Here is a 19,684-nt window from a genome sequence, read left to right on the forward strand (position 1 = left end):
ACCACATACTGCATCAATTACAACATCATGGCTGCGTAGAAGAAGAAGGATCCGGGTACTGAAATGGCCAGCCTGCAGTCCAGATCTTTCACCCAGAGAAAACATATGGTGCATCATAAAGAGGAAGATGCGACAAAGAAGAGCTAAGACAGTTGAGCAACTAGAAGCCTGTATTAGACCAGAATGGGACAACATTCCTATTCCTAAGCTTGAGCAATTTGTCTCCTCAGTCCCCAGACGTTTGCAGGCTGTTATAAAAAGAAGAGGGGATGCCACACAGTGGTAAACATGGCCTTGTCCCAACTTTTTTGAGATTGGAAAAGCCATGAAATTTAAAATCAACTTATTTTTCCCTTAAAATGATACATTTTCTCAGTTTAAACATTTGATATGTCATCTATGTTGTATTCTGAATAAAATATTGAAATTTGAAACTTCCACATGATTTTTTATTCACATTTTGTACAGTGTCCCAAATTTTTTGGAATCGGGTTTGTATATAAACAATGTATAAACTTCACTGCACATTCCACATTTTTAAAGCCTTAGTGGCACAAATGGGAGAGACCTATTAGATGTGTTAAAATTAGATGAGTTTGACAATATCTTTTGAACATTATTATTACTCTTTAAGTTATAGGCTCTTTAAATGCCTTTACAGAACTGGACACAATAGCATTACAACATTGTGAATTTGGGTTAAAAACAAACATGATATAACCTGAGATGCATCATTACAGTTGAACAGACACAATGAAACGTGATATGTGGCTGTTCGTAATCAAATATAATCAAATATCAACCCAAGCGTTCTGGTTTTGCTGCCGTTGGCACCAAATACTGATTGAGCTACGGAAATCTGTTTCCATTCAGATAAATTCAAAACTCAACAGTCATACCAAGTGACCTATCCCTATAAAAATGAAATGAAATGGACTTGAATTTTTTTTTTTTTTTTTTTTATTATAGACATAGAAAAACTATTTATATTTAGGATGTTGATTTTGTTTGATTTTAATTGATCACATCAGCGCTGCTCCAACATACTGTACAAGTTATTAAAGTTATGCTGTTATGGCCACTGTGTGATATTACAGTGCAAATGAAAAATGGGTGAGCCGTATCAATGACAGTGAATCAGGGCCGTGTCTTGTTTCTGGGTGTATCAGAGTAAGGCACATTGTCCAGCAGGAGACTCTCACGGGGACGTAACACTAAACACAATACAAACAACAGTTATTATCGTGGGGATCTAGATGTTTTTAGTTTTATTTTAATTTTATATAAAGAGATATTTTTTTTTTATTATGGCTAGTGTGAAGAAATGGACACAGGGTTTCTACAGGTTTAATGAAGGTAGATTTAAGACAATATATATATTTAAAGAAATATATATTAAAGTGAACACAATACGTCAGTATGTTCTTACACAATGATTTGTATTATCAACACGTCAAAGTACTGTATTACAGTAACAAACAATGTAAAGAAGAAATACAGTAATGAGAATCTGGGAGGAGAATTATGCTTAAAGTGTGTCACTATAAATAAATAGAAAAACTCTTATAGGCTCTTATTTTTTTCCTTTTCTCTTCTTCTTTTGGTTTTGGGATGCATGTGATCATGTTTTTGAGATTCACACTCACATATTTTATTTTGCTCCACATGCTCTCCTTGTATCACATTTTCACGAAGGATGGTTTCAACCGCTCGGGCCATTTTGAGCATCTGAAAGAATGCGTTTAATAGATATTCAAGTCTCCAAGAGCAGACAGAAATGACATCTTAATATCTACAGGTGCTGGTCCTATAATTAGAATATCATCAAAATAAAAAATAAAAAAATGTTGATGATTATAACTGACAACTAAGGAAAATCCCAAATTCAGTATCTCAGAAAATTAGAATATTGTTTAAAGGTTCAATACTGAAGACACCTGGTGCCACACTCTAATCAGTTAATTAACTCAAAACACCTGCAAAGCCTTTAAATGGTCTCTCAGTCTAGTTCTGTAGGCTACACAATCATGGGGAAGACTGCTGACTTGACAGTTGTCCAAAAGACGACCATTGACACCTTGCACAAGGAGGTGCAAGACACAAAAGGTCATCGCAAAAGAGGCTGGCTGTTCACAGAGATCTGTGTCCAAGCACATTAATAGAGAGGCGAAGGGAAGAAAAAGATGTGGTAGAAAAAAGTGTACAAGCAATAGGGATAACCGGACGCTGAAGAGGATTGTGAAACAAAACCCATTCAAAAATGTGGGGGGAGATTCACAAAGAGTGGACTGCAGCTGGAGTCAGTGCTTCAAGAACCACTACGCACAGACGTATTCAAGACAATGGTTTCAGCTGTCGCATTCCTTGTGTCAAGCCACTCCTGAACAACAGACAGCGTCAGAAGCGTCTCGCTTCAAAAAGGACTGGACTGCCGCTGAGTGGTCCAAAGTTATGTTCTCTGATGAAAGTAAATTTTGCATTTCCTTTGGAAATCAGGGTCCCAGAGTCTGGAGGAAGAGAGGAGAGGCACACAATCCACGTTGCTTGAGGTCCAGTGTAAAGTTTCCACAGTCAGTGATGGTTTGGGGTGCCATGTCATCTGCTGGTGTTGGTCCACTGTGTTTTACGAGGTCCAAGGTCAACGCAGCCGTATACCCGGAAGTTTTAGAGCACTTCATGCTTCCTGCTGCTGACCAACTTTATGGAGATGCAGATTTTCTTTTCCAACAGGACTTGGCCCCAGCACACAGTGCCAAAGCTTCCAGTACCTGGTTTAAGGAGCATGGTATCCCTGTTCTTAATTGGCCAGCAAACTCGCCTGACCTTAATCCCATAGAAAATCTATGGGGTATTGTGAAGAGAAAGATGCGATATGCCAGACCCAAGAATGCAGAAGAGCTGAAGGCCACTATCAGAGCAACCTGCCCTGGGCTCTCATAACACCTGAGCAGTGCCACAGACTGATCGACTCCATGCCACGCCGCATTGCTGCAGTAATTCAGGCAAAAGGGGCCCCAACTAAGTATTGAGTGCTGTACATGCTCATACTTTTCAGTTGGCCAAGATTTCTAAAAATCTTTTCTTTGTTTTGGTCTTAAGTTATATTCTAATTTTCTGAGATACTGAATTTGGGATTTTCCTTAGTTCTCAGTTATAATCATCAAAATTAAAAGAAATAAACATTTGAAATATATCAGTCTGTGTGTAATGAATGAATATAATATACAAGTTTCACTTTTTGAATGGAATTAGTGAAATCAACTTTTTGATGATATTCTAATTATATGACCAGCACCTGTAGTTCAATCATATCACAAGACTCAGCTGTGCTGTCACGTGACTTACCTCTTTGATATTTTCCTCTGACGTTTCATTCTTGTTTTTTTGGAATTCATCATTTATTTTTAACCTGGCAGCTAATGTCCAGAGGAGTAAAAAAAAACGAAAAAAAAAAAACAACAACAACAAAAAAATAGATTTAACTAAGACATAGTAACAACAACTGCAATAATAATAATAATAATAAATACTTTAATTTTTTTCAGAACTTAAAGATAAAAAAAAGAAAACAACATATAGACAAACACAGGACAAAAATAATAATAAAATAAAAATTTACAAAATGTTGTGAACTGATATGTAAATAATTTAAGTATGTAATTCAAGTATGTGGACAATTTTTGGAAGTATATTTGGTTTATTGATACCTGTCAGAGCTCGGTCATCATCTTTAAAAACATGTCTTCTTGTCTTATGCAGATCTCTGAAGACCCGCAGCACCTTGGAATAAAAATATTTCTTGTTTTATTATGATGTTTTATGAAGAGCAGCAGCTTGTTGTAATAATATTATTACGGCAACTGAACTATAATGACAGCAAAATATTAAGAAACTGCAAAGATAAAGAACTATAATGTTTTCAATAATGTAAGAAAACACCAATATTTTGTACACGTGTTCTGCTGCTGTGCTGTTTCTGGTTGTGATGCTGCGCAGCGCCGCCTGCTGCACTGGAGGACGCGCCTGCTCCGCGAAGGCGCGGGGTTTTATTTAACATCAGAATTAAACTGAAAAACAATCTTTTAGAATAAGCTAGTTGGTTGGTTTTGTATTGCTTATATTAATTTTGGGGAATGTCCCATCAATTAAAGAAAAATCTTTGTTGGATATTTTTCTTACTAAGAGGGTTGAAGGATGCACCACAGATAGATATGTGCATATATCCATGAGATGCACGAGACTGGTTTATCTTCAGTATCTCCAACGCAAATAAGATTCATCACAGTGATCACACTCATTGAGCTCTATTCTACTGATCCCCCCACCCACCCACGTTCTCGATGGGTCCCACCTTTATTACTGTAGTATTTCAATTTACAAATTTGATATTTAAGATTTATAAACACTTACACACTGTTGTGATCCCTAAACACACATTTAGCACGCAAACTCGTTTTTTTTTTGTATAACAAAAACTCACAACATGATCATAACGTCAGCCAGAATGTCTTTATTATTATTATTTTAAAACTAGACAATATTTACAGGTTTTTGCACTGATTGCATGAAGCATCCGAGCAACCCGATTACAGAAAGACTGTAAAAAACCTAATTTACTGGATTCCACAGAACAGAACTACAAAATGCAAGTCTCACACCATAACAGACAAACACAAGAAGAACTTATTCCCCGAATCTCATTATTGATCATTAGGCGCACAAGCAGAGCACGTGCTGAGATGAATCCTCCACGTGACTCCTGTCCTGAAACGAAAGAACGAGGAAGAAAATGTTACAGCAACAGCTAAACTTTCAGCAGAATCATGACAGCGCGTTATACTGACCCTCATATAAGAGTTAATAATCGTTCCCCTGAGGTCAGGGTCAGATGGGTAGTGTGTTTAATCATTGGGTCAGTTCAAATATTCAGTCTTTCCATACAATAGTTAGTTGGATTAATCTAAACAAAAATCAGTCTGTAAAATCTAGTACTAAAACGTTCTCCACGGTTTACTTATAAATGCCCTGAAACATACCTTGTTGCTGCCGATCCTCGAGCCTCACGCTGCTCGACTCGCACGTGGACGGACGGAATGCGACTTCTTCTGTGTTTATTTCAGCCAGAGCCTCAGCAGCGCACTACTGCCGCCAGCGGTGGCTCCGGGAATCACCGAATCATGATTCATGAAGCTTCGAAACATTTGACTCTTTTGTTTCGAAGCGCTGCTTCAGAAACCGCCTGGTCACGTATTCCTTAACATGCTAACATATAACATATAGATCAACATCTAAATAGGAAATTAGTTAATGAATTTAGATGCAAATATTTGTTATTTCCTCTTCCACCAAAACATAAAGAAGTGCACTTTAAAATGTTGTACGATATTTATCCTGCTAAAGAATTTCTGAGATTAAGATTTAATATGGATTCTAATAGATGTCATTTCTGTAATAATGATGTAGAAACTGTTGAACACTTATTTCTCCATTGTTATCTGGTTAATTCGTTTTGGACTGAAGTATGTCATTGGATTAAACAAAGAATATCTAGTCTCCATCCATTACTTGGGACATGTTGAAATTTGGAGTTCATTTGGGTTCATTTGGAGGATAAAAGTGTAGACTTTGTTGTAAATTGTTAACTTCTCATATTAAAATACTTTATTCACAAATGTAAAGTTCTGAAAACAGCACCCCAGTTTACAATGTTTTTAAGGCCAAAAAAGAGCATTGTTTATGGAAGAGAAGAGCTTGCCATGTATACAGATTTTGTGATGTTTTTGGGATGTGATAAGGCCGCCTGGTCACGTGATCTTACCAAACAAAACATTATTATGAGATGTGATAAGGCCAAGAAAAAACCGCCTGGTCACGTGATCTTACCAAACAAAACATTATTTATATATTAGTTTGTTGTGATTCTGGTCACGTTGTGTTTCCTAATTTTTGTTTTTTTTTTTGTTGTTTTTTTTGTATGAATTTTTACTTTTATTTTGTGGCTACACACACACACACACACACACACACATATATATATATATTTGCATTTGCACAAACGCTTATTTATTTATAATGCTAAACATTTCACAGTTCCGTTGTTTTGCCGCTAGATGGTGTTGATCTGGTATACTGTATGGTTTTGACTGATCTCGGGTCAGTTTTATAATGTAGGTTCGTTGTTTGATAAATGTTGGTATGCATGTTTTGCCTAATAACACGCAAAACAGTCATTCCTACACAACCTTCATATTTAACGCTGTTTGATCACATGTTTTCGCTCCGAGCAGCAGCCTGCGGCGTTTCGAGCGCTTCGCTCATAGAGTCATAGTTTCTCCTTTCATTTCTGGGAACGATGTACACGACAACTGAATATGATACAAACCAGTGAAACGGGGACAAACTGCTATCAGGGATGAATGTTTGATAACTCAGTGTATCCTAAGACTTTTACGCAAAGAAGCGAGGAGCGACTTTTAATTTGAAAAGAGGCGATGTTTATCCGGAAGTGCGCGTCTCCGCTGAGAGTCAGCTGACAAGCCTACTTCCGCTTCTGACAGATGTTTGCTGTCTCGGATCGTGCGGCTGTGAAATCAAAACACCTGCGCGATCAGAGCCGATGAGCGCGATGAGTGCGGGCGCCCCGCGATCACTGGCCTCCTCCGGACAGAAGTCCATCCAGGACATCCTCCACCCGCTGTCCGCCGAGGAGAGCGCGCTGAACCCCGGCAGCGCTGCGGAGAAGGTGAGGTCCGGCTGGGGCTGTGCGGGGCAACCTCTGACCTCCCAGAACCGCTCTCTACCCGGACAGCTTTCATAATCCATCAGCTCACAGCGTGTCGTTATGTCTAAAATATTTAACTGGGTAATAAAACAAGTAGTGTGTTTGTCCAGCAACAAACAGCGCACAGAGACATTTCGTCTATTGGCATCATAGTAATATGTTTTAGTAAATATCGTGGTATGGAAATATGCAATGTTCTTACCTTGTTTATGCACATGCATCGTGGTATCAGTATGGTGCACATCAGGGTCTATTTTCAGGTGCATTTTATAGATATTTAGATTAAATGCAATGGAAGCGTTTTATGTTAAATCTAAACTCGCGAGAGGTTTGGCTAAATTGAAATCATATGTATGTGATCTCTCAGTTTCAAACTGTTATAAATACTGATCAGTGTTGCACATAATATCGAGGTTTATTTATCAAATGCACAAAAATAAATGCAACTAAATATTTATGTATGCCTAGAAAATGGAAATAAAAAAGTAAGGAAAATAAGGAATTGTCCACCCCAAAATAATAATAAAAAACAAATAGCTGAAATTGTCCTCACCCTCTGAGATGTAGATGAGTTTCTTCATCAGATTCGCAGCACTGCGTCACTGTCTCACCAATGGAAGTGAATGGGTGCCGTCAGAATGAGAGCCCAAACATCACAATAATCCAGTCTAGTCCATCAGTTAATGTCTTGCAGTGATGTGATTCCTACATTTCTCCAAATCTGTTCTGATGAAGAAACAAATTCATCTATGTTTTGGATGACCCGAGGCCTGATTTTAATTTCTTCGTGAACTAGTCCTTTAAGACTTAAAGGGAAAGTAAATTTACCACGAACCACACAGAATAAAATAAATAAGTAAATGTATATGAGTGCTGCTTAACACAGTGTGCAAAGTTGCTTTTAGTAAGTTCTAGTAAGAGTATTTTAATAGTTACTGCAGATGGCTGTTGTGCAGTGTGTGAGGTGTAAACTATAATGAGGTCAGACGTGTCTGGACAATAGAGCAGTGTTGAGCTTGCTGCAGCTGCTAAATCAAGAGTTTGTTGTGTTTTTGATGACACAGAAGAGTTGTTTTCGAGCCGCTGCTCTTTTTGCACTCATAAATGTATTATTGTTGCACTTGCACCGTGGCTTCCCTATTTGTTGGATATGATAATTGCTTGTAAATGCTGCGAATGCTTGTTTCATATTAAAATGGCTGTTTTAATAATTATAACATTTTGTGTCATTATACCTCCCTTTGGAGAGACGTCCCTGTGATTCATAGCTGTTGGCAACGTATGTCTGCACTCTTCGAGTCAAGAATGAGATTGCTTGTGTGTGACTGCAGACTGTAAGTTCACGAACTCTGGTGAAGACGTAAAGTTGTTTGTTTCTGGAGGACTCTGAGGAGAAGAACAAAGCAGAAGCACCATATACTTTCAGTCCTGAATGAGTGAATTTGATAGTTTTCTTCTGGTTTTATATCTAATATCTCGACAGTTAACTCTTTATCTCTGAGTTTTGAGAATCACTGCTTGCTAATTAAACCATGTTTGTTCATTATAAAGATAAAGCACTGTTTTTGGATGAAGAGAAGTGTCTGAAGGATACTGATAGCAGAAACAAACCCTGTAGTGATGAAGATGATGGGCTGTTGCCTGTTTGTTTATCTTGTGTGTCATACGGACTGTCCATTCATGTCTATACTCGGGTTTGGGCCGTTTCTGCTGTTCAGCAAAAAGAAGGTCAGCGCACTCAAAAGTGGGCATGTGATCAGGAAAAAGCTGTCACAGTTTCCTAAATGCTGGATCTGAAAAGAGGATGTTATAGTAATTCCAGCATTTTGCTGAAGGTTGCCTACAAACTCAAATTAGTTTAGAGTTGATTAGCATTTAAGAGTATGTAAAAGTATGTAAGAGTATGTAAAAAATCGTAACGTAAAAAAAAAAACATTTGTCAATATATGTATATAAATATATATATATATATTGTAAATATAAATATACATTATAAAAAAAAAAACATTTGTCAATATATGTAAAATATCTAAATATTAAATACAGTAAACAAATATTATTACAATTTAAAAAAACTGTTTTCTAGTTTAATGCACATTAAAGTGTGATTTATTGCTGATGCAGCGCTGAATTTTCAGCATTTCTGATTATTATCAATGTTGAAAACAGTTGCGCTGCTTAAACCCATTTATTAAGTTTACCAAAAATGTTGAATTTATCCTGTTTATCAAGTTTAGCTTTATATTTCATTTTGGAGGGTTTTGTAGGGCCCTATAAAATCTGTTTTATATTTTTGTCCCAAATTCAGTTTTTTCTGTTTTAATTTTTCTAGACTCTGGTTAAATTAAATTTTATTCATCAAAAAGCTTGTCTAATTAATTGAAATAATGAAACTTAAATTATTAAATAGGCCCTATGAAATGTTTTTTTTTTCTTAATTTTTTTTCTCAGTTTTTTTTGTTTTACCAAATTGTGGATTTGCTGGATTCCATTTTAATAATTTCATTAAATATTAATAATCAAAAGCATCTCTAATTCATTTTTTTTCTTTTTTACAGAAATACTATGTTGTGCATTTACATTTTTCTGCTAAATAAAGTTAATTGTTCTGGTAAATATTCCTGTTTAAATAATGCTTTAATAATATTTTTTTATATTAGTAGTAGTAGTACTGTCATTACATTAAGTATTATTTCTGTCACGGTTTCTTCAAGTTAAACTGAACTTTTATTTTGACGGGTTGCTTTGAACACCATTAGGTTTCTGTTTGTATATGATATGAGATAGTTTAACCATAAAATGCTGGTGAAGTGACTCAGTTCTAGAGATCATGTTCATGTGTTTATGTACTCATATATTGAGGCTGAATATCTGTTTAGCTCCATTTAAGTCAGTCTTTGTTAATCCCGCCCCCAGGACCTGATCCTGCCCAATGGGACTCCAGTAGACACATCAAGCCCCGCCTCCTCTTCATCTCTGCTGAACCGCCTACAGCTCGATGACGATCTGGACGGAGAAACACGCGATCTGTTTGTGACTGTGGACGACCCCAAGAAACACGTGTCTACTATGGAGACATATATCACCTACAGAGTCTGCACAAAGGTCAGAGGGCAAAGCTCACAGACTTTACTGACAGTGAGATGCTGTTATTATTTGTGCAATTATATAAAGGTGTTATTTAAAACTTTACTACAGATATCTGCAGGATAATGAGCCTCTTTAGACAGATTTTATTGGTTGATTGTGGCTCAGTGGTTTATCGTTGATCTCTAAACTATCAGTTTGTTCCAGTTTAACTGCACTGTGGCTGCTAAAATGACTAATTAGTTATTGGTATTTAGATTAGTTAATTGTCAAGAGGTCAGCTTTTCTCTTTTCTTGTAAGTGCTGTAGTTTAGCTTTTGTGGGGGTGGTTTGCTCACATTGTGATCTGTAACATGCTCATTAAAAACAGCCAATCACTAAAACACTTTACTATTTTACAGTCATTCAGAAGTTAGTGGTCACTAGTCACTACCACTTTTTTAATTAAGTCTCTTCTGCTCACTAAGGCTGTATTCATTTGTTTAAAATACAGTAAAAACAGTAATATTGTGAAAGTTCAAAAGAACAGCATTTATTTGAAATGTTTTGTAACATTATAAATTGTCACTTTTCACCAATTTATGCATCCTTGCTGAATATAAAAAAAGTTATTGACCTGTTTTTGTTTCTGTGTGACCTACAGACCACAAGAACAGAGTTTGACCTGCCTGAGTACTCGGTAAGGCGACGCTACCAGGACTTTGACTGGCTGAGGAACAAATTAGAGGAAAGTCAACCCACCCATCTTATTCCAGTAGGTAGAGGAAGAGCCTTCACTGCACTGCGCTCAAAACCACTAGTTTTAATGCATTTGCACATAAGTGCAATTAGTTGTTATGTAATGAGGCATTTAATATTGTGGGTATCGTTTTTGCTCCAATCACTGATATTTCAGCCAAGATTAAGCAAAATCTGCTGTTGTAGACCATGTGATGTGCTACGTTTGTTGTTGTGTCTCCTTTCTGCAATCGTTTAGCCTTTGCCTGAGAAGTTTGTTATGAAGGGCGTGGTGGACCGTTTCTCAGAGGAGTTTGTGGAGACCAGAAGAAAGGCACTAGACAAGTTCCTCAAACGTGTAGCAGACCATCCCGTGCTTTCTTTTAACGAGCACTTCAATGCATTTCTCTCAGCAAAGGTCAGTGCTTTAAAGTCAGCATGAAATTAAACATTCACACTATCTGTTTTCTAAATGCATATTATAGACAGAGCTGGGCTGTAACTGATTACATGTAATCTGGATTACATAATCAGATTCCAAAAATAAAGTACTCATTATCAGAGCATATTACATTTTATAATGCTCATAATCAGATTGCAGTAACATTTTATGGATTACATACTATTCACACATTGGCGGTAAATCATGTAGAATTTGTTTCTTCCTAATTCTTTTTTTGTTTTAGATTTTCCTTTCTGAAAATCCTACTGTGTGTCATACTATTTAGCTGGAGTTATATTTACAATATAGAATGGTTGTGTAAATTTGTATTTGTATTGTAAATAAATTTGCAATCCATGTGGCTGAATTTGGTTAAAAAAGCACCTCTCGAGCAGTTAGACCATGCATGAAGCAAATAATTGCAAGATTTAATGATGTTTGATATAAAAAAATAGAATATTTTTTCATTTTCTTTGCTTTTTTTTATATCAGTGTGATACGTTTAATGGTAAATTTAAAACAAGTTAGAATAAAAGTAATTCAGAAAGGAGTCAGAATGCATTACTTAAAATGTGTAATCTGTAATCAGTAACAGACTACAATTTTTTAAGTAATCTACCCAGTTTGTTGTGAATGATTCATCTGTGTGTTTTTTTTTTTTTTTAATGTTTTTTAATGATGAATTAAATGCTACAACTAAGTCTTGTGGTGAAACAATTCTTCCCTTTTGTGACATGCATGTCATATCCTGTCATTTAGTCACTTAATCTCTGCCTCTGCAAGGTCATGTTCATCTGCCTTCGCTTTTGAGTGCCACGTCCGCATCTCAACATCCAATCAACAACTGATGCACAGAACCAAGTCCTGCCCTATTTTTTTATTTTTTCTGATAATTTTTTCTGTTTTTGGGAATCTTTTTCATTCAGATGTACAAAACGATACAGAAGAAAATATCTTCGAATCATTGTGACTTTAATATTCCTGAAGGGTCAGTTTTGAAGTCTTGCTCACCTGCGTCCTATCTGCATGTCCTCTTCTATACCTCTGTCTTTCTCTGTGGGTCTCTGGAATTGTCAGTCTGCTGTCAACAAAGCAGATCTTATTCCTGCTATTGCTTCCCAAACTTCACTTAGCATCTTGTGCTTGACTGAGACCTGGATTCGTCCAGAAGACTCCGCAACCCCAGCTGCTCTATCTAACTATTTCTCTTTATCTCACCCCACGTCAGGTTGGGAGGGGTGTAGGTACTGGTCTTCTCATTTCTAACAATTAGAAATACTCAACCCATGCTCCCCTATGCAATAATAACTCATTTGAATCCCATGCTATTACTGTAACTTCTTTGGTAAAACTCCATGTTGTGGTCATTTATCACCCTCCTGGGCAACTGGGCACCTTCATAGAAGAGCTGGATGGGCTGCTGTCCACATTCCCAGAGGATGGCAATCCACTTATTGTCTTTGGTGTCTTCAGTATTCATTTGGACAAGCCTTATGCTGCAGATTTCCATTCACTCTAGCTCCATTTGATTTAAAACACTTTACCACCAGAAGCACTCACAAATCTAGCAACCAACTGGACTTAATTTACATGCACAGTTCTGTTGCAGACAACATTTTGGTAAAACCCTTACACCTCTGATCACGTCTTCATAACATTTAACCTGCATCTTGCTACCTGTGAGCCACCAACCACTCTACCTGTTACCTTTAGACAAAACCTCTGTTCCATTTTACCCTCACATCTTTCCTCTGTAGTATCCTCCTCCCTCTCTTCCCTCACCTACCCATTTCTCATCTCTGGATGTGAATGCAGCAATTGACACTTTATGCTGTACTTTAACCTCTTGTCTAGATGATATTTGTCCTCTCTCCTCCAGGCCAGCACGGGCTGCCCCTTCTAACCCCCTAAATATTCCAATGTTCTTTGTGAACATTGGTCCAAGCTCAGGGCAGCAGAGAGACCTGATTATGTATCAGTCTTTGCTTTCATCTTTCTCTGCTGAAGTCCATACTGCCAAATCTTCATATTTTCCCAACTAGGTCAACAGCGCTTCTGACACACGTAATCTTTTCAAAACATTAAATTCTCTCCTCTGTCCCCCTCCACCACCCCACCACATATTTAAAAGCAGATTTTGCCACATTCTTCACAAACTAAACTAGAATAATCAACAGCCAGTTCTCAGCTTCACACACACAGGAAATATTGAAGAGTCTCTTCTCCAGCCATCTTTCAACATGCTCTCTAGACCCAATCCCCTCACAACTTCTCCAAGCAATCTCCCCTACACTCATACCAGCACTCACACACATCATCAACACATCTCTCGTCACAGGCACCTTCCCCACTGCATTCAAGCAGGCTCGGGTAACTCCACAGCTCAAGAAACCTACATTAAACACTTCACTTACAGATAGCTACAGACCATTTCTCTCCTTCAATTTATAGCGAAAACACTTGAAACAAGTTTTTTCAACCAAGTATCGACATTTCTTTCACAGAATAACCAACTGGACGCTAACCGATCAAGGTTTCAAAATTGGACATTCGCTGATTCCAAATCATCAATTTTCATTTTGCTGAATCTATCTGCTGCTTTTGACATTGTGAATCATCAGATCCTCCTGTCCGCGCTTTCATCACTGGGCATCACATCAACTGCTCACTGGAGTTCCTCAGGGATCAGTTCTTGGATCCCTTCTCTTCTTTATGGGTGGTCTATGGATGGGAGGTATCATAAGGGCATATGGGTTATCCTTAGTTTTGTATGCTGATGACACACAGCTCTATCTTTCATTTCAACCAGATGATCCAACGGTAGCTGCAAGGATCTCAAGCTGCCTGGCAAACATCTCAGCATGGAAGAATGATCATTTCAAAGCTGACTTTCAAAGACCACATTGCAAAAACTGCTTGATCTTGCAGGTTTGCATTGCACAACGTCAGAAAGATCCTTCATAACGGAGCATGCTCCACAACTTCTTATCCAGGCCCTTGTCATTTCTAGACTGGACTATTACAATGTTCTTTTGGCTGGACTTCCATAAAGCACAATCAAACCTTTAGAAATGATTCAGAATGCAGCGGCATGACTGGTCTTCAACAAGCCCAAAAGCGCCCATGTTACACCTCTCTTTATCTCCCTGCACTGGCTCCTGGTTGCAGCTTGCATCAAGTTCAAGACATTGATACTTGCATATAGAACAGCCACAGGCTCAGCACCCGCCTACTTCAACTAACTTTTGAGAATCTACATCGCCTCTAGATGTCTAAGATCTACGAGTGAGGGACGCCTTGTGGTACTATCACAGAGAGGCACAAAATCACTTTCCAGAACTTTTTTGTTCACCGTTCCTGGCTGGTGGAATGAACTTCCAACCCCTATCCGGAATACTGAATACTATGATACCTGAAAACAAATATTTTTCGTCACCATTTGACTTCATCTTAAAAACAAAACGAAAAAACAAACTTGGATTTCTTTTTCCTTATTCTCTCCCTGTTTAGCTTGTACTAATCTGAACAATGCCTGAAACTTTATTGCAAGCACTTCCTGCATTTATTTTCCTCTTTATGATGAATCCCTTTTTGTATTCCTCAATTGTAAGTCGCTTTGGATAAAAGCGTCTGCTAAATGAATAAAGGTAAATGTAAGGTTACTAAATACTTTTGTGAGCATATTTCCAGAGTCCAAACTGACTTTATAAATTTGGAATTTAAATTTGGAAACACATCTCTTAAGTGTACAGTAATCATAAATGTGTCATGCTTCTTGTTTGTATAGTTTCTTACAGTCTGTGCCGGTGATGTGTTGGATTGCCATTTGCCAATGCTGGAAACCCTTACTAGCTGTTTATGACCAGAACCAGATGTCTTTTTGAGAGTAGCCTGAAAACATTGAGCATTTGCAATATGTTGCTACCAGGTTATATGTTCCAGCATGGAAAGCTTGCTGCAGAAACTCAGTGGGATTTCATTGGGTTTGGCAGGTATTTCTTGGCCGTGAGACAGAATTGATGTGCTGTATGCTTGACTTTCAGGACTTGAATAAGCGTCAAGGACTGGCTCTGCTGACTAAAATGGGGGAATCTGTGAAGTATGTGACGGGTGGTTATAAATTGAGGGCACGGCCGGTGGAGTTTGCTGCCATGGGCGACTATCTGGACTTGTTCACACAGAAACTGGGCACCATTGACAGGATAGCACAGAGAATCATCAAAGAGCAGTCAGGTAAAGAGCATCCCACCTGGCGTTTAAAAGAAATTACATCCATTCAATTTTCCATCCTAAAGGCCTGGATACACTGACAGCGAAGCTCTTTTTCGTTCTTCATGAAAGGGTAAAAAGAAGTTTGAAATATCTTTGTGGCAGTTTTCTGTTTAGTTAACATCCCAGTGCTGCCGCCTGAGCTGCTGAGAGTGATGTTAAGAATAATATGTAAATATGTGCTGCCCGTTCTCCACTAAAAAACAAAATAAACACACAACAGAAATGCTAGTGGTGAGAAAACAGCAGTTAAGAAAGCATCTGACCATAACAATGTGGATATGTTTACAGCAGCTCTGCAGTTCCGCACTCAAGCGAAGTCACGCCACATTTATTTATAAAGCACTTTATACAGTAGATTGCTTTAAAGCAAGCAGCTTTCAGGGCCGTCCAATCAGAACACGTTTTTCCATTCCAAAGTACTAGTTTTTAATTGTTATGCAAACACGTGCATGCATGACCGTCGAGTGCCATGTTTTTAAGACGCCATGTTAAGTTAAAACAATTTAAATTTTTATGTTTTATACATGAGCGTTGCTCATCAATGTCAGTTCCAAAACAGTGGACCAATCAGAAGACCCCAGAGGCGGGACAAATTAAATTAAATTGGCATTTAGAGGCGGGACAAGCGACTTATGCATTCAGGCTTCAATTTTTATCATGTGTTCCCCGGGGAATCGCAAGTTGGCATCGTAACGCAATGCTGTTTTCAATGAGCTTATTTGACAGCAGCATGGCGGAGGAGGCAGTATGTGCTGAACTTTAAAAAAAAAAAAAATTTCCTGAGTGCTGTTTTCACATTTTTAGATGCAAAGACGTGTTCTGTGTGAATGGCCCCTAAAACATGAAAAAAACTGTGTCAGTGTCACATTCAGTTAGAATGACTCTTCAATTTCTACTGTAAATCAACTCTCCAGTGCTTTTACTTGCAGTCTGATCTTAATGGACTACAGTTCGACATCTTAATATTTTTGTTAAAAGGAAGTTAATACTTTAATTCAGCAAGGGTGCATTAAATTGATTAAGTGACAGTAAAGACATTTCTATTTCAAATAAAATATTTCTATTTCAAATAAATGCTTTTTTGAACATTCTATTCATCGCGAATCCTGACAAATCACAAAAATACAATAATCAGAAAAATTAAGCAGTGCAACTGTTTTCAACATCGATAATAATCAGAAATGTTTCTTGAGCAGCAAATCAGCATATTAGAGTGATTTCTGAAGATCATGTGACACTGAAGACTGGAGTAATGATGCTGGAAATTCAGCGCTGCATCACAGCAATAAATTGCATTTAAAATACATTAGAATAGAGAACAGTTAAGTCTATAACAACTTATGCAGGTTGTTTCAGATCAGACTCACAAATTCCAAATTCATGTAGGAGCAGTGTTGCCAAGTCTGTAGGTTTCCCGTGGAATTGGGCTACTTTAACAATGTTGCCGCGGGTTGAAGCGACCCCAAAAACATGATATTTCGCCCATAAAAATGTGAATATTATCAGGGAAACCATGCCAAAAAACATGTATTTTACCTCCCAGAAATTGATTTTTACTGTGGCACCCCCTCGAAATGAGATTGGGCTAGTTTTGAGTAGCAATTGGGCTGGTTTTGTTGTGAAAACCTGGCAACCCTGTTTAGGAAGTAGACTGCAAGATAGCTCAATAGGTTTTAAAACAGAGCCTATTTGTGGAATTTGGTGGTAAAAATAAATACTACAAAATAGTAGAACAATAGTCCTCTTTTTCATTGTTTCTGTGTGTCAGAGTTCCTAATGGAGTTGAGAGAGTATGGACCGGTCTACTCCTCCTGGTCGTCTTTTGAGGAGGACCTCCATGATCCTCTGGAGGGGGTGTCGGGGTGCATGTCGAACTGCTCCAGCGCTCTGGAGGAGCTCACGGAGGACATGAGTGAAGACTTTCTCCCTGTGCTCAGAGAATACGTCCTGTACATCGAGTCCATGAAGGTGAGCGGCTCTCAGATGAGCTTTTTAGTCATTTCTTCCCCCTTTCAAGTGATTTTAATTTGATTCAGCATTAAAGGGTTAGTTCACCCAAAAATGAAAATTAGGTTGCGTTTTACTCACCCCCGAGGCACTCCAAAGTTATTTGACTTTCTTCTTTCAGATGAATCCAGTCGGAGTTATATAAGAAAATTGTCTTTGATCTTTCAAGCTCTATCGTTGCAGTCAGTGGCTGTGGCATTGCTTCAGTCCAAAAGAAGTGAAATAAAAAGCGCCCTTCCATTAAAATAAAGTGTCTCACACGGCGGGTGAACAAATGCCTCCTGTAGTGAATCGATGTGTTTTTGTAAGAAAAATATCCAAATTCAAAATGTAATAATCACTTGAATCTAGCTTGTGCTCACTGTTGTACATGGAAGCAGCTCCGGGCGGATGATGTATGAGGTCAGCGCTGATCCTTTGATCCTGTTAACAGATTTAACAAATGTTGGTTTTCATGAGACTCACCGGCGCATGCGCAGCGCTGACAATGCTTTTCTTACAAAAACGCATCGATTCGCTACAGAAGGCCCCCCCCCTTGTGTGAGTGTGAGACACTTTTTTTTAATGGATGGGCGCTTTTTATTTAACTTCTTTTGGAATGAAGCAATGCTACACCTGCTGACTGCAATGATACAGCTTGAAAGATCAAAGACAATTTTTAATACAACTCCGACTGGATTCGTCTGAAAGAAGAAAGTCATACACACCTAGGATGCCTCGGGGGTGAGTAAAATGCAGCCTAATTTTCATTTTTGGGTGAACTAACCCTTTAATATGGAGCGTCCAGCAGAGTTTCCCTCATCTGTCTGCTGGGAAAGAATTTATGTCATTGAGAAATAGACCGTAAGCAGAATGCTTCACTTCCTTTCTGACTGTTTGCAGAGGGAATGTAATGGTTTGCAGTTTTTTTCTGACTGCATATTCTCCCAATACTAAGCCAATGTTAATTTATTGTGTGTGAAATTTGGAGTGTTCGGTAGTTACAATATAATACAAGAAAGGTCTCATAATAATGTCATTTTGATGTTTATTTTATATTAGAAGCTGCTTCTTTTTTTTTTTTAGCTGAAACGCTGTAATTGCACTGCATGATGCAGCATGGTGTCTTTCAACACCATTTTTTCTTCACTCTGTTTCTTCATTCTTTTTCCATTTCCGTTTTGAATTGTATCTTGAATTGCATTATTATAATTTTTTTTTTTTTTTAAATTAACCCACCGGCAAATAGCTTTTTCTTGTTTTAAACGTGAATCTAACAAAAAAATCTTATTTTTTAAGAATGATCTTAAAGCAAGAAAACACTATCTGGATAAGGAAGCTAAGCATATTTCAAGATTCCTTTTCAATGCAAAAAATGCTGTTTTCAACATTGATAATAAGCAGAAATGTTTATATGCAAATCAGCATATCAGAATGATTTCTGAAGGATCATGTGACACTGAAGACTGGAGTAATGATGCTGAAAAATCAGCTTTGATCACAGGAATAAATTTCATGTTTTTTTTTTGTTTTTGTTTTTTCAGTGAATTATCATGGAAAATAGTTATTTTAAATTCCAAAAATATTTCAAAATATGACTGTTTTTGCTGTAGTTTGGATCAAATAAATGCAGCCTTGATGACCCCAAGCTTTTGAACAGTAGTGTATGTATCTTGTTTTAAATGCGCGTAGATATTTATACTGGAAAACAAGGGCAAAAATACTGATAGAAATAATTGTTGCCATATACAGCTGAGGAAGCGTTCTTATGCAAACTCAACAGATAAAATCACTTCCTCTCTGTCGTAGTTTGACACATCTACACCATCAGCAAATGTAGTGAAAAAAAGCTTTATATTTCCTTCTTGAAAACTTCTCTAAAATGATTGCCAGGACTACAGTTGCGTAACTGCTTAAATTATAACATAATTAAAAGAACTGCGTAAATTATGAACATAATTAAATAGTTGTATTTCAGCAACTAGATCATTGGTTTCTTCTTTTAAAGTCAAGTTAAGTCAAATATATTTGTAGTGCACTTTTCACAACACACACAGTTTTTTTAAAACAGCTTTACAGATCTATCTATCTATCTATCTGTCTGTCTGTCTGTCTGTCTGTCTGTCTGTCTGTCTGTCTGTCTGTCTGTTCTATCTATCTATCTATCTATACACACACACATACATATATACATTATACTATAAAATTTTGCAGTGAAACTACTTTATGTGAGTGTACTGTATGTATTTGATTAAGGTTGGTTATAGTAGTTTGTATAGTAGTTTTAATTTGTTATTAATTACGAATTTGCTAATTTGATTTATTAATTTGTTTTGTGGTGATATCAAGATGTGAGAGGTTTTGTTCAATTTATAAGACTGTGACAAGCCTGAGATTTC

General features: G+C 37.4%; 2 protein-coding genes and 1 long non-coding RNA gene across 3 annotated transcripts in view; 1 reads left to right on the plus strand and 2 right to left on the minus strand.

The window, feature by feature from the left end:
- Positions 1-1,019: 1,019 nt before the first annotated feature.
- Positions 1,020-4,298, minus strand: LOC109084433 (complex III assembly factor LYRM7-like). The gene is made up of 5 exons (XM_042731974.1): positions 4,284-4,298; positions 3,708-3,798; positions 3,346-3,416; positions 1,647-1,728; positions 1,020-1,214 (listed from the first exon to the last, which is right to left on the minus strand). Exons 1-5 carry the CDS (start codon positions 4,296-4,298, stop codon positions 1,138-1,140), a joined length of 336 nt encoding a protein of 111 aa, XP_042587908.1. The 3' UTR covers positions 1,020-1,137.
- Positions 4,299-4,490: 192 nt separating this feature from the next.
- LOC109084438 lies at positions 4,491-5,694 on the minus strand. The gene is made up of 2 exons (XR_002016766.2): positions 5,037-5,694; positions 4,491-4,764 (listed from the first exon to the last, which is right to left on the minus strand). It is a non-coding gene; the product is annotated as an uncharacterized LOC109084438 (long non-coding RNA).
- A 783-nt stretch (positions 5,695-6,477) lies between these two features.
- LOC109084452 (sorting nexin-30-like) overlaps positions 6,478-19,684 on the plus strand; it is a 17,065-nt gene continuing 3,858 nt past the window's right edge. The window contains exons 1-6 of the mRNA XM_042732151.1: positions 6,478-6,742; positions 9,698-9,886; positions 10,512-10,622; positions 10,845-11,003; positions 15,071-15,260; positions 17,068-17,267. Coding sequence (XP_042588085.1) covers positions 6,617-6,742; positions 9,698-9,886; positions 10,512-10,622; positions 10,845-11,003; positions 15,071-15,260; positions 17,068-17,267 — 975 coding nt within the window. The 5' untranslated portion in view covers positions 6,478-6,616. The remainder of the gene's footprint in view (positions 6,743-9,697; positions 9,887-10,511; positions 10,623-10,844; positions 11,004-15,070; positions 15,261-17,067; positions 17,268-19,684) is intronic.

This window comes from Cyprinus carpio, chromosome B10 (assembly GCF_018340385.1).
Source record: "Cyprinus carpio isolate SPL01 chromosome B10, ASM1834038v1, whole genome shotgun sequence".
In the NCBI taxonomy this organism is placed as follows: domain Eukaryota; kingdom Metazoa; phylum Chordata; class Actinopteri; order Cypriniformes; family Cyprinidae; genus Cyprinus; species Cyprinus carpio.